Consider the following 15,066-nt stretch of genomic DNA (forward strand, 5'->3'; position numbering starts at 1 on the left):
TTGACTGACTTTATTTTTATTTATTTTTTCAATTTCAATTTCAATTTATTTTCATTTATATATTTTATATTTATATATTTTCATGTTAATCACATCCTTTGTTTAACCTTCATATCTATATCACCGATGTGTCAGTGTGAGCATACCTGCAGATGCTGCAGACGAAGCACGTTGGGTGGTAAGTACGTCCCAGAGCAGAGACCACTTCTCCTGTGATGAAGTTCTCACAGCGGTCACAGCGTGTGCCATATAGACGCTGATAATCTGTCGTACAGATATACTCGTCCTTCTTCTGGAAGAAACCCGATCGAGCCAGGTCACAGTTACACACTGCAGAGAGAATGGGTAAGACACTTGATTTTTTTTTTTTCTTTTTTTGGAGGGGTAGCTTTTCTAAACTGTGTCCTTCAGTTTTAACAAACAAAGTAAAATATTAACTGTTTACATTGTAATAAATATCTTGGCTTGTTTTTACCTGTTTCTGAGTGCACATTTCTTTAGTTTTCTATTCACATATGTTGTGAGGGAGGTTGTTTTACTCCAGTCAGCAGTGAGCCACTTTACTTTAATGTGAATATATTGATATAATCAACACAAAACTCATTTTGTGCAATACGATGTGGAGGAGACTTCCCAGCTTCAGTACACTGACTACAAACTCATTGCAGCAAAAGTCAATTTGGAAGGAAGCAAAAGCATTTTATTGAGGGCTTGATTTGTGTATGTGTGCACCTCTGTTCTGAGCAGACAGTGGGCCCTGTCTTTCAAATTGTGCAAAGCAGTTCAAGTGTTACTGCTAGATTCCACACAGTTGAGTGGTTTTCACACATAGCATCCTTGGCCTTCAAATCACACATCCAACTGCACTCAAATGTGGGTGTGTATGTAGTCAGGTGCTGTCCCTGTGCTTTGGTGTTGAATGGCAGCAGAATCTGTTTGCACAATAGACTAGAAAACTTTTCAATACGCTGTTAACCCCAAAAACGTGAATCAGCTGCAAACCATATATATATATATATATATATATATATATATATATATATATATATATATATATATATATATATATATATATATATATATGAATATATATACGAGGTCTGTCCGTAAAGTATAGGTCCTTTTTATTTTTTTCAAAAACTATATGGATTTCATTCATATGTTTTTACGTCAGACATGCTTGAACCCTCATGCGCATGCGTGAGTTTTTCCAAGCCTGTCGGTGACGTCATTCGCCTGTGAGCACTCCTTGTGGGAGGAGTCGTCCAGCCCCTCGTCGGAATTCCTTTGTCTGAGAAGTTGCTGAGAGACTGGCGCTTTGTTTGATCAAAATTTTTTCTAAACCTGTGAGACACATCGAAGTGGACATGGTTTGAAAAATTAAGCTGGTCTTCAGTGAAAATTTTAACAGCTGATGAGAGATTTTGAGGTGATTCTGTCGCTTTAAGGACTTTTCACGGTGCAAGACGTCGCGCAGCGCTCTCAGGCAGCGTCATCAGCCTGTTTCAAGCTTAAAACCTCCACATTTCAGGCTCTATTGATCCAGGACGTCGTGAGAGAACAGAGAAGTTTCAGAAGAAGTCGGTTTCAGCATTTTATCCGGATATTCCACTGTTAAAGGAGATTTTTTTATGAAAGACGTGCGGGCGGACTGCAGCGTCGGCTTGCAGCCGCCGCGACGCTCCGTCACGGGAAAAACACCTCTGTTGGAAGCCTTAAGGACAAGTTGGAACATCTCCAGCTGATAAACAATTTCTCATATACTCACTCCACTGAAAGCCATCAAAAGCCAACTGGATTTTAACAAATGATTATCAACACGGAGATGTTTTTCCTGTGCCGCCGCGCCGCGTCGGCTGCGTCCCGACGCGCGGACCCGTCCACACATCTTTCATTAAAAAAATCTCCTTTAACAGTGGAATATCCGGATAAAATGCTGAAATCGACTTCTTCTGAAACGTCTCTGTTCTCTCACGACGTCCTGGATCAATAGAGCCTGAAATGTGGAGGTTTTAAGCTTGAAACAGGCTGATGACGCTGCCTGAGAGCGCTGCACGACGTCTCGCACCGTGAAAAGTCCTTAAAGCGACAGAATCACCTCAAAATCTCTCATCAGCTGTTAAACTTTTCACTGAAAACCAGCTTAATTTTTCGAACCATGTCCACTTCGATGTGTCTCACAGGTTTAGAAAAAATTTTGATCAAACAAAGCGCCAGTCTCTCAGCAACTTCTCAGACAAAGGAATTCCGACGAGGGGCTGGACGACTCCTCCCACAAGGAGTGCTCACAGGCGAATGACGTCACCGACAGGCATGGAAAAACTCACGCATGCGTACGAGGGTTCAAGCATGTCTGACGTAAAGACATATGAATGAAATCCATATAGTTTTTGAAAAAAATAAAAAGGACCTATACTTTACGGACAGCCCTCGTATATATATATATATATCCTCATCAAGCAGGCCGGTCGCGGCACCGTTCTGCATGTCTGTTTATAAGAATCTTCTCGCCCAGAAGAAAAAAGAGCGCCAACAACTACCCATAACTGTGTTCTTCACTCGGAAAAAGACACCTGCACCAAGGTGTCACTCAGTGGAAAAAGACGCGACAGCGGAGTGGCGCCAGGATGAAGAGACGCGATCAGAGGAACTGTGAAATACTGGTCAGTCACTATTAATAATTTCTTATGTGTCCAACCTCGTAGGTTGATAGTTAAAATTAGATTTGTTAGTTCTAAAAGCCATCATAATTATTTATAGGAAAACATTGTATTTTTATTTCTCAAACAAATGTTTGGGCCTGAAAACAGGTTGGTCTTATTTTTCTACTAAGGTTTGAACTTTGGGAGTGTTTACACATGAGAGAAAAGTGAGAAAATGTGAATGCCTGTTTGAGAAAAGTGTATACGAGTAAAGTGTGCAGTGAGGGGTTTTACAGACTTAAAACGTCTATAATAATTGTAAAAAATAACGCTGACTACTTCGCAGATTTCGCCTATTGTGGGTTGTTTTTAGAACGTAACTCCCGCGATAAACGAGGGACCACTGTATACGGTTTGAATGCACTCCGCGAAGTCACAGCAATCGCAACGTCCACACGGCCCGTCAGTCATGTCATGCCTGACTGACAGTCTCATACAAAAATCAGCGTGGTCAGCTCAATTGCCCCACAGCCTGGAGCTGTGAGCCCATCTATGTGATTGCCGCAATGGAAAGGTGGGCGTGTCGCTTGTCAATGATGTGATGTCCGCATTGATTGACATGATCACATGCGCACACACTCACTACAGTTATGCGTTTGTCAGGGGACGATGGTTGACATGTAATCACATCATGGGTTGGATGTCATTCGAAATCAAGCGGGGGGGGAGAGCTGACCACTGCCCATGGCCAGTGCTGCATTTCTGCAGCTTGCACCGTTCCACATCGCAGCCACCGCATCAGCACAACGCAAAGCTGGGCAACACATATTGTCATGTGCTCCAGTCACCCATGTACAAGGCACGGTGCTGCAAGCGTGTGTGTAAATGATAACGACATGGGGAAAAATAAAAACAAACTGGATCACCCCAACCACATCTCAGCACGCATGGCGATGGGCATGCAGTCAAAGTTGCACCTGACCATTGTGTTATTGCTATGCACAGCTGGTAAACACATATTGTGTCATGCTTAATATCACCTCACAACATGGCACTGCAATGCGTGTGCATCGGGGGCTCTCCTCACATGGTAATAAATAATAACACATATCACCTTTGCAACACGGTCACCAGAGCCTCAATGTGCACTGGATAGCTGGAGATGTGGATCCGGCTGATGATATGAGTGCATGGCTTCACTCATTCTTCACTCACTTCCTTGTTTACATCCATGGCCATGGTTCATGTACATAAAGGAACACGAGGGGGATAATTCTTGTATTGTCCGCTCTTTATAACAGGAATTAAATATTAAACATTGCTTTTTTTTTCTTTTTTGTGTGTGTTTTTACAGTGAGAACAGAATCATTACCAGCAACATGATTGTCTTACATTTAAACAGTACAGTCATTGTTCTTATAATGTTCTGTGCTCTCTCATTATTTTGTCTTTACACATTTTCATTGATTTATGGACATTTCTACATGTGATTGGTTCCGTTGCTGTGTGAGCGCGATGTGGTATCACACCTCTCACATACTTGCACTGTGTTTGTGCGTGTGCTCACAAGCGTGCATGAAACCGTTGCCACGGGATCATTCACGCCTGTCTGACAGTGTGTCCCTCCTGACAGCGTTTGGAATTTTTCACGGTTTGCCAATGTGTTTTTTTTTTCATCAATTTTCATCCGGCTTCTGTCTCTTTCACCCAACTTCATGTTATGTGTGAAGGGGCCATAATGGAAGGGAGAGGCTTAGCTTATGGTTAGGGGTAGGGATAGAAATAGTAAAATAAAAATGGCGTCACAAAAATGTGACTCATTTTGTGATTGAACCACAAACAAAGCAACCACAGGTGTGTCTTTAACCATTTCCTTGGAAGAGCCATTCCATATCCCCTTAATCTAAGCACTGGAACCAATTTTTGACCTTGGTTATGACCTTGGTTATGACCTTGGTGATGGTCTAGTGGTTAAGGCGTTGGGCTTGAGACCAGAAGATCATCGGTTCAAATCCCAGCCTGAATGGAAAATCACTAAGGGCCCTTGGGCAAGGTCTTTAATCCCCTATTGCTCCCGGTGTGTAGTGAGCGCCTTGTATGGCAGCACCCTGACATCGGGGTGAATGTAAGGCATTATTTGGAAAGCGCTTTGAGCGTCTGATGCAGATGGAGAAGCGCTATATAAACGCAGTCCATTTACCATTTACCTTCTCAAAATCAAATTAATTTTTCAAATTAGCTGGCCCTCACTCATTCCATTGAGTTTAGTCCAAATCAAATCACAACTATTCAAGCAGCAGCTGCAAAGCTTTTCTATGTGCAGTTTACATGTTCTGCTTATGTTTGAGTGGGATGCTCCAGGCACTACCATAGTCCAAATACATGCAAGTTACATTAGTAAGGGCCCCTTCACACATAGTACAAAAGTGGTCGAATTGCACATGAAGTGCACATGAAGCAGGAATCGTATGCAATACGTGTAAAATCGTAGCTGCCTCCAACGCCTTTTACACCTGTTGCTACAATTATTTGGGCACACAAGCAACTGAAAGACAGTGTGTGCGAGCCCATTCAATCCCTGTTACGGCAGGTGTCAGCCAAATTCCAGGTGTCACTCACACACATCTAACACTGCTAGCTTGGCACTTAGAAAATGTGTGGCCATTCGCACTATTAGCAAGAAAACAGTCAGCAGATGATCACTTTCAAGCTGGATGTGAAATTTGTCTAAGTGCTCCCACGAGTGTGGCTTTGCAAACAGCAACACCCATGTGGTCTGCATGTGTATCGCAGGTGTGCGTATGTGTCCCCCCCCCCAACACGTAGTGTGCAGAAAATGCTGATATATATGCTGCACAGACATGATCCCATGGGGGCAGGACAGGCAGGTCAGAGTGCAGACAGCATAGGGAGCTGCCTGTCAGCTGCTGACCAGAGACTCACTGACAGCTCACATAACACAGAAACACAGTAACACATTGGCATGTGCACCGAACCGACATGGGGTGTGTCCAACGACAGAAGCTGCTGTGGAGACCTCTGGTTCTGGACGTCCCAGCTGGAGAACACGTACCGTGTTTGGACAGACATGACCTAAGAACTGTCCACTGTGAAGCTCATGTCTGCTTGCTGTCCTCATGTGGACATACATATAAACATATATCACTGTTGTGACAAGCTGCAGCGAGGGAGCACACGGCACGCACATTGACAGGCTACCCCAGGTGAAACGGACTGTGGGTCCGTTGCACGCCGTCCACAAGACACACGTGTCGGGGGACTAGACACACCAGGTCAGCAAATGTGGACATGATAAGAGCGCACTGCTTCATTCATGCCACTTCATGACTGCACATCTGTGACCATGGGTAATGAACAGAGGAACAGATGGTTCATACTTGTATTGCCCACTTGATAAGAGTGATTCAATAAAATGTGGTGTTTTTATATGGCGTGTGGTTTTATTTATTTATTTTTTAAATACGTCCATGTCCTTTTTGATATCAGACATTTTCCCGCACCTTGCACAGTACAACGATGGTAGCTCAGTGGTAAAGTTTCTGACTGGCAATCAGAGGTTTTGGAAAATGCAGGTTTGAATCATGTGGGTGGCATGTATTTTTTATTTTTTCACAGCAGCTGTGCGATATGGTAACAAATGCTGCAGCTGCTCACACTGTGTTCCCACGTGCATGAAACCATCGCAGCATGTATATTTTAACAATTTTTATTTATTTATTTTTTCACAGCAGCTGCGCGATGTGGTTACTCATTGCACAGTTGCTCGCATTGTGTTCCTGCGTGCACGAAACCATCGCAGCGACATCATTCACACCTGCCCGTCAGTTCTATGTTTTCATGGTTCACTCATACGAGCTGTTCCACCGTGATTCGCCCTGATTTGTACTTATTCGTATTATCTGTGAAGGGGCCCTAAGCTGCACATGAGTTTGAATTCTTGCCCAGTGTGAGATGTGATAGGTTCCACTTGCTGTGTCAATTCTACACAGGCTATTCAGGTTGTGTATATGAAATAGGTTGAAGGAACCACTTTTATATATCAATAAGCATTTCCCTGAAATGAACACAGACACCTTGACCCAAGTGATTCCTGAATAATGAAATCATTATTCCAGTTCCTGTGTGTAGCACCACTTTATAGCTCATATAATGGCAAAAGAGCTCATGGAGTGGAGATAAGATCAGAGGCTCTACACATCAGAAAGACTGTTCAGATCTAAGATGTTAAGAGTATAAGGTCCACAAAAGCAGGAGAAACCACATGAAGGAAGATCTCATTTGGGGGCATCCACTAAAGTTATGGGATTGTTTCTGGGCCTTAATGTCACCACCAAAGCAAACCTGCACTCCACTCTTATCTCTCCAAACAGACTTAAACAGGTGTTAGTTTTCCAGCTGTCACTCTGCTCACTGGCCACAAAGTCAAACACATTCTCACTCCCAACTTGTCAGATTTTTATGTCGGGTCAGTGCCCGTGTCTGACATGTTGTGATGAGTTATGGACCAGCGTTGTGCCACTGAGTGGTGGGAAGGGACACGCAGCTTATTAATTGCACCAGATTGCACCAAATTGCATGTCATATTTCAAAATTTAATGGGGGAGGTCCCCCAGACGCCCCACTAAGTGCTGCATCCGCAACGTTTTTCAACAGCCACTCACATGGTGATGAACTAGGATATTTCTTGATTGGGCTATGGTCTAGTTTACTTTTCTGATTAGATTTTTGACATACTTTGGTAATTATCTGCATTTTCATGGAGCCTGTAATATTGTTGTACATGCCCTTACATCATCTGACTTCATAAAGAAGTCTAATCTTCTCTAGTCAACTAAACTCATTTAGTTGACTAATTTTTTGACGTTAGTCGTTGCGCAAAGTGCTTAGTCAACTAAAGTTTTGCGTTACCTGACTAAGGTTTTTAGCCTGATTTTAGTCCATAAAATGTAAGTGTCTTTCCTGAAAAAATGGTGGCTACCATGTACCACTACTTGATGGAACACTTAAGAGTACCCCTATGTCACTTGTATTCCTCCAACAGAAGAGCTTCCTCCGCTTTTGGCCATGGTCATAGCAGACGACAACTGCCATGATGTGCTTGTGACAGTTCTCACATTCGCCACTGGGTGTGAGCAGCATTGTGTGCACAAAAAGGCTTGACTGAAGTATAGAAGAAACAGAACTGCTGGGCTAAGAGCTAAGCACGTTATTCTGCAGTTTGTATGTGTCCATAAATGTCAATAAAGCCAGTTAATGAAACAAAGGCTGGATAGTTCATGACAATGACCAGCCTGGAAGTAAAAAAACCGTCACGCATTGGAGGTGTTTCTTGGCAATGGCACTCACCATTATGCCTGTGAAAATCATTGACTAATGTAAGACTAACGTAAAATGGCCAGTCTACAAGTTTAGCCGTTGATGTGAAATGGTGATTGGACAGTTAATGTTGGGCGACTAACTGTAGTCAACTAAGTTTAACAGACTAAAAGATTAGACTGCTTTATAAAACTGGCCCAGGAGTTTTTTCCAGAAGTGCCAACGTTGTACCAAAGTTATACTATGGGTGTGCTTCAGTGTTATAGTTTTTGCACATATCACATGGTACAAGTCCAGCATGTTAACATCATCAAGCCAGGTGCTTAATCACATTTCAGGGCAAAAGTGATCTTCACATGCTAGTTTGCCAAGATTACAGAATGTGACATTCCAGGATGCATATCTGTGAATGTGAGAATAGAGCTTTACTCACATGTTTTATTTTTGCAAATTGAACAAAACTGGATCTGGTTTGTTAGGTATTTGAAAGTATTAAATTTATTTGTGAACTTTAAAATCAGTTTGGAGTTGTAATATACCCTATCAAATAATATAAAGACGTTAAGACCAGTAATGTTACAAAAGTGTGACAATTAAAAAAAAATATTTAATTATGGTGAATTACCATTATTTATTGATTTTCAACAAATAACAGATTTATAGACAATAGTATGATTAAAGGTGATTAATGGTGTATGTCAACAGAACACATGTTTTATTTTTGCAAATTGAACAAAACTGGATCTGGTTTGTTAGGTATCTGAAAGTAATAAATTTATTTGTGAACTTTAAAATCAGTTTGGGGTTGTAATATACCCCATCAAATAATATACCGGATCGGTCGCGGCCCGGGTTAACAACGTCCGCCACCGGTGCTATTGCCCAACAGGGTGCCGGTGGAAATTGGCCAAAAATGACAAAGAAAATGAGCGAGAGAAAAGCCTGGATGATGTGGTGAGAGTAAATCAGGAAGTACAAGAGATTAGCAAGGAAGAAGTGAGGGCTGCTATGAAGAGGATGAAGAGTGGAAAGGCAGTTGGTCCAGATGACATTCCAAAGGAGGCATGGAAATGTCTAGGAGAGATGGCAGTAGAGTTTCTAACCAGATTGTTTAATAAAATCTTGGAAAGTGAGAGGATGCCTGAGGAGTGGAGACGAAGTGTGCTGGTTCCTATTTTCAAGAACAAGGGTGATGTGCAGAGCTGCAGTAACTACAGAGGCATAAAGCTGATCAGCCACAGCATGAAGTTATGGGAAAGAGTAGTAGAAGCTAGGCTTAGAAAACAGGTGAAGATCTGTGAGCAGCAATATGGTTTCATGCCGAGAAAGAGCACTACAGATGCAATGTTTGCTCTGAGAATACTGTTGTAAAAGTACAGAGAAGGACAGAAAGAGTTACATTGTGTGTTTGTGGACTTAGAAAAAGCTTATGATAGGGTGCCAAGAGAAGAGTTGTGGCATTGTATGAGGAAGTCTGGAGTGGCAGAGAAGTATGTTAGGGTAGTGCAGGACATGTACAAGAATAGTGTGACAGCGGTGAGATGCGCAGTCGGAATGACAGACTCATTCAAGGTGGAGGTGGGATTACACCAAGGATCAGCTCTGAGTCCTTCCTTGTTTGCAGTGGTGATGGACAGGTCGACAGATGAGATCAGACAGGAGTCCCCATGGACTATGATGTTTGCAGATGACATTGTGATCTGTAGTGAGAGTAGAGAGCAAGTTGAGTCTAGTCTGGAGAAGTGGAGATATGCTTTGGAGAGAAGGGGAATGAAAGTCAGTAGAAGCAAGACTGAGTACATGTGTGTGAATGAGAGGGAGCCCAATGGAATAGTGCAGTTACAAGGAGTAGAAGTGGTGAAAGCAGATGAGTTTAAATATTTGGGGTCAACTGTTCAAAGTAATGGAGAGTGTGGTAGAGAGGTGAAGAAGAGAGTGCAGGCAGGGTGGAGTGGGTGGAGAAAGGTGGCAGGAGTGATTTGTGACCGAAGAATATCAGCAAGAGTGAAGGGGAAAGTTTACAAAACAGTAGTGAGACCAGCTATGTTGTATGGTTTAGAGACAGTGGCACTAACAAAAAGACAGGAGGCAGAGCTGGAGGTGGCAGAGCTGAAGATGTTGAGATTCTCTTTGGGAGTGACAAGAATGGACAAGATTAGGAATGAACATATCAGAGGGACAGCTCAGGTGGGACGATTTGGAGACAAAGTCAGAGAGGCGAGATTGAGATGGTTTGGACATGTGCAGAGGAGGGACCCAGGGTATATAGGGAGAAGGATGCTGAGGATGGAGCCACCAGGCAGGAGGAGAAGAGGGAGACCAAAGAGGAGGTTCATGGATGTGCTGAGAGACGACATGCAGGTGGTTGGTGTGACAGAGGAAGATACAGAGGACAGGGTGAGATGGAAACGACGGATCTGCTGTGGCGACCCCTAACGGGAACAGCCAAAAGACAAAGAAGAAGAAATAATATAAAGAGGTTAAGACCAGTAATGTTACAAAAGTGTGACAATTAAAAAAAACATTTAATTATGGTGAATTACCATTATTTATTGATTTTCAACAAATAACAGATTTATAGACAATAGTATGATTAAAGGTGATTAATGGTGTATGTCAACAGAATCACATGTTTTATTTTTGCAAATTGAACAAAACTGGATCTGGTTTGTTAGGTATTTGAAAGTAATAAATTTATTTGGGAACTTCAAAATCAGCTTGGAGTTGTAATATACCCCTTCAAATAATATAAAGAGGTTAAGACCAGTGGACCCTAGGACTAGTGGACCCTCCCCGTGGAGGCAGCTCCATTGAGTTGGCATGTAGAATATCCTGTCTCTTAGCCCAAAGGAAAATTATATTAATGGGGAAACAAAGAATTAAGCACAGCTGAATCTACAGTCAATACATTTTAAGTTATATGCACAATGTAATTTCTACAAATTGGTAATCGGCCTTTCATGGGGTGGTTAAATGAAACTAAAATAAAATTCACATGCAGCAGTATTTACTTTTGAAATCTTATACGGTTTCAATGCTGAATCCAAACCACTGTCCATTAACACAACATGAAGGAGTGGAAACATAAGCTAGCTGGAAGAATGGCTAACGAGGTGGCTGGTGGCGACGGGTTCAACTGACAGTACTCAGCAATATGCTGAAAACTACTTTTATGCTTTTATGCTGCTAATATTTGAAGGTGGGCTTTACATCATTTTAATTAAAATTTGTAAAGAATTTTTCTGCTTGTGTGAACAACTTACTGTGTCAACAACTTGCTTATAAATTGCACCACTCTGACTGCACCTCAACAAGCAGTTGCAGTTACCGGCTAAATTAACCTCACTCCAACCTGCAGTACTCAGTGTGTGCTAGTAGCTACTGACACACACACACACACACATAAAACCCTTCAAAGGAGCTCATTTAATCTTGAGCTGTTTATGAGTGCAGCATATTGACTTTATGGTGTAATAAAAGATGAATGGGCCCTTAAAATCAAAACAATCTGAGATTCCACAAGACAAAGAAAACATACTAAATCCAACCATGATGTGACAGCATTGTGTGCATGGAGGAATGACGAAACGGACAGCGTGCATAGTGAGATATAACGATATATGGTTATCACTAGGGTAACGGTGCAATGATGCCGGCCGGAGTGGAAAGGAACTGAAAAACAGGGATGAGTGGGACCCAAATCTTTAGACTTTTATTGTGTTGAAAAGAATATGTGCGTGCGCATGCCAACCACATTTCCACCACCGTTGAAAAATAACAGGGAGCTTCAAATGTCGCCGCTGCATTTTGAGCCAGTAAAGCACTAACCAAAAACCCAAATCACATGCTATTTGATGCCTTTATGGAAAAGAGGAATAGGATTTTTGAGATTTCCACATCTATCAAGCGCTCTGCCACTGGAAAACACATAATTGTGTCTTCAAATGGCCCAAAACATTCATTTTTACAAAAAGTATTTTTAGTCCTCTGCACTAAAATTCACCTCTAATTTCATCTACATTTTGGGCTTCCATCTTTATCTCTCTCTCTTCCGCAGCCTTACAAAATTACTTGCTTTTCAATCTTCACCCACATAGATTTTTCTCAATTAGCCTAATACACCTCATTAGCATACAGACGCCTGACCCAATCACAGTGAGCCAACTGGATCTACCAAGTCTGGATTGGACAGGCTGGATGGATGGTTCACATGTTGTAGCTAATCACAGTGTTTTCTCCTGGCTGGATGATTGGCTGGATGCACTGCACAGGACGTCCCCTTCCTCAGTTGCCATAGGAGACGTAAACCTTCCACAGTTGCCCCAGAGACAGCACGAAACTAGTCTAAAAATTGTGGCCGTTTGTGCCCCTGGTGCCACATTTGGCAGTGTTATGGTTGAATTGGTGCTGTGATAATAATTTAATTTCTTCCTGAAGCCCTCTGATAAGGCACAGTGTGAAGCAACACAAAGGTTTGGACTTGTAAGATAATAAAAGAATAATCAATGTCAGTCAAATTCAACATTGCTGTATCTTAAGCCTCAAAACATTTTTATTATTGTTAATTCCTTTAAAGGCAAAATCACTGTTATTTGAACAGACTATTATTTATTACACAGAATCAGAGAATTACAACAATTGGAAGCTAACCATAATCTCTTGTTCTCTTCAAAGAAATAATAATACAGAAAAAGCAAATACATGTATCCTTCTGTTCAAATGATTTGTTGCTTTGTTCTTGTAATAAATGACACGTAAAACCAGGATCGAATGAATGCATATATTGTAACACTAAAGTTTTGGGTTTTTTTGTATTTTTGTCTTAGCGATCTGCAACAACATATTTGTCTAAATAGCAAATAATGAATATACAATAATCACTTTAATTTGAAGGTAATTGTATCCAAATGATGGGACTGCGCAATAATTGATTTAATGAGAAATCACCAGACCTGGAGGTGATTTCAAGTGCCACATATGCATTCACAAATGTCTAGAGCAGGTGGTGGTAGTATATTACTGGGGTCTAACTGCTGGCGAATAGCTGGAGACACAAATTTGTGAGAACATATGTAAATTATCAGCAATTTTCACTTGGAATCACACTGACCTGTATTTGCAATTTTTCAAAGATCACAAACACCTCACAAAGTTGTCTGACATTTGCACGTCTGTCTTAATGTGCCGAAAAAGTGCTGATGTCCACGTCTTTTCACAATTCCTGTGCTAGTCAGACGACGTCCCGGATAAAACACAGCGTCCAGTTTGGAAATGAATGGCACATTCCACTGTTACAGGAGTTTTTGTCATGGAAAAGGGAGCGGAGGCTTCGCGCGTCGCGGCGGTGCTGCATGGCGCACAGCAACGCCGTGATGAAGCCTCACGGGACATGTTCTGGCATGTCCAGGCACATCCACAATTTCTCAGATAATCACTCGATGGAAAAACCACCGACAGCTGTCTGAACACCATCTCAAAGCCGTCCTGTAAGACCAAAATGGAGGTGGTTTTGTCTCGCTCCAGTAGCGAATCCATCATGACGTGCGAAGCCTCCGCTCGGCTCGGTTAAAAGTGAAATCTGCCGGAAAATGGTTGATGTCCAGCTCTTGTGATAACCAGAGAAATGGCACACGATGGTCACGGATCCAGACAGCCATCCGTTTAGAAATGAAATGGTCGTTCAGCCTGTTGAAGGCGGCTTCGGAGTGCGGTGCGCCCCACAGCTGCTGGGGGCCGTCCTTAAAGCAACAGTAACACTCCTTATTCTCTACCAAGCCCGTAACATTTTCACCGAAAGCCAGATAAAATTTTTCTAATGGTTTCCAGCTGCCAGTCTCTAACAGTTTCTGAAAAAATTCTGATGGAAAAAAAGCCCAAATCATTCCGCCATTTCCTGGCAATGAAACAACGACGAGAGGGCTGGACCACTCCTCACTCAAAGCCTGCTCACAGGCGAATGACGCAACCAACAGGCGTGGAAAAACTCACGCATGCGCACGAGGCTTCAAGCTTGTCTGATGCAATCACACGTGATTCAAATCCATATGGTTTTTGAAAAAAAACAATAAGGTTGGATACTTTTCTAATAGACCTCGTACATAGAAAACCATACAAAGCATTGGGACTTTTGCTTTTGTCCGGTGATTGTGACTATCTGGTTTATACAATGACAGTTTGCCGAGTTTTACTGTACACAGAAAAGTCCCCATAATGATATACTTTTACACATCTGAGAGTAACAGGTCTTCCAAATGTCTTATAAATAGCTGTAATTTTTACAACGATTTACACGTCAGCCTTCAACATCAAGCTGTTTTAAATTTATCCCTCCATATGCTGTATGTGCCACCACAGTGGGTTTAGTGAGGTCTGAGCTTGGTGGCTCCACTGCTGCTCAGACGTGGTCTAGTTTTGGCTGCAAGAATAAAAGCTTTAGTTGCTGATGCACAAGGAGTTGCACATGTGAATACCCACCCATCAAACAGACCAATGCATCCAATGAGGAACCAGTCTGGTTTGGTTCTCTGTCCTATGGATGGTCTTTGGTCATTCTAATTATACGTTTGGAATGTACACACAGTGGATTTTGGCAACAGCAATTATGCAGAATTCTAACTTTAATAATATTAATAAAAATAGTTAGATGTTATTTCATTCAGTCTGAAACATTTTTTTTGCAAAGAAGCCTATCTTGAAAAAAAAAATATGTTCATGAAGGACTAAATGAGAGTAAATGGACAGCTGCCACAGGAATTACAAATATTACAAATATACCATATGCTTAAAATAGCAATGAAATAATGCTAATAACATACATTGTAATCACTGGTCCATTGATGGCACAACATCTGAAGAAAGGTGCATTTTTCCTGATATACTGGTTTGTATCAGTCTTGCGTCTGTTAGACATTAGCTCTGGTCAGCATACCATGAATTTTGTGTTAGGATCCTCCTTTGCAAATCATTTTTTACTGATGTTTACTGATGTTTTTTATTGATACTGATGTTGTTTTTTGTCTTTATTTTAAATTAGTAACATACTGAACACACACACACACACACACACACAAAACAATAAAATAAAAAT

The 15,066-nt window shown here is 41.7% G+C and overlaps 1 protein-coding gene across 1 annotated transcript in view; it reads right to left on the bottom strand.

The window, feature by feature from the left end:
* The window catches only part of ablim3 (actin binding LIM protein family, member 3), a 228,124-nt gene that overhangs the window by 155,339 nt on the left and 57,719 nt on the right, over nucleotides 1-15,066 (bottom strand). Inside the window, exon 3 of the mRNA XM_034181319.1 lies at nucleotides 147-330. Within this exon, the coding sequence (XP_034037210.1) occupies nucleotides 147-330 (184 nt within the window). The remainder of the gene's footprint in view (nucleotides 1-146; nucleotides 331-15,066) is intronic.

Source organism: Thalassophryne amazonica, chromosome 11, assembly GCF_902500255.1.
Source record: "Thalassophryne amazonica chromosome 11, fThaAma1.1, whole genome shotgun sequence".
NCBI classification, from domain to species: Eukaryota; Metazoa; Chordata; class Actinopteri; order Batrachoidiformes; family Batrachoididae; genus Thalassophryne; species Thalassophryne amazonica.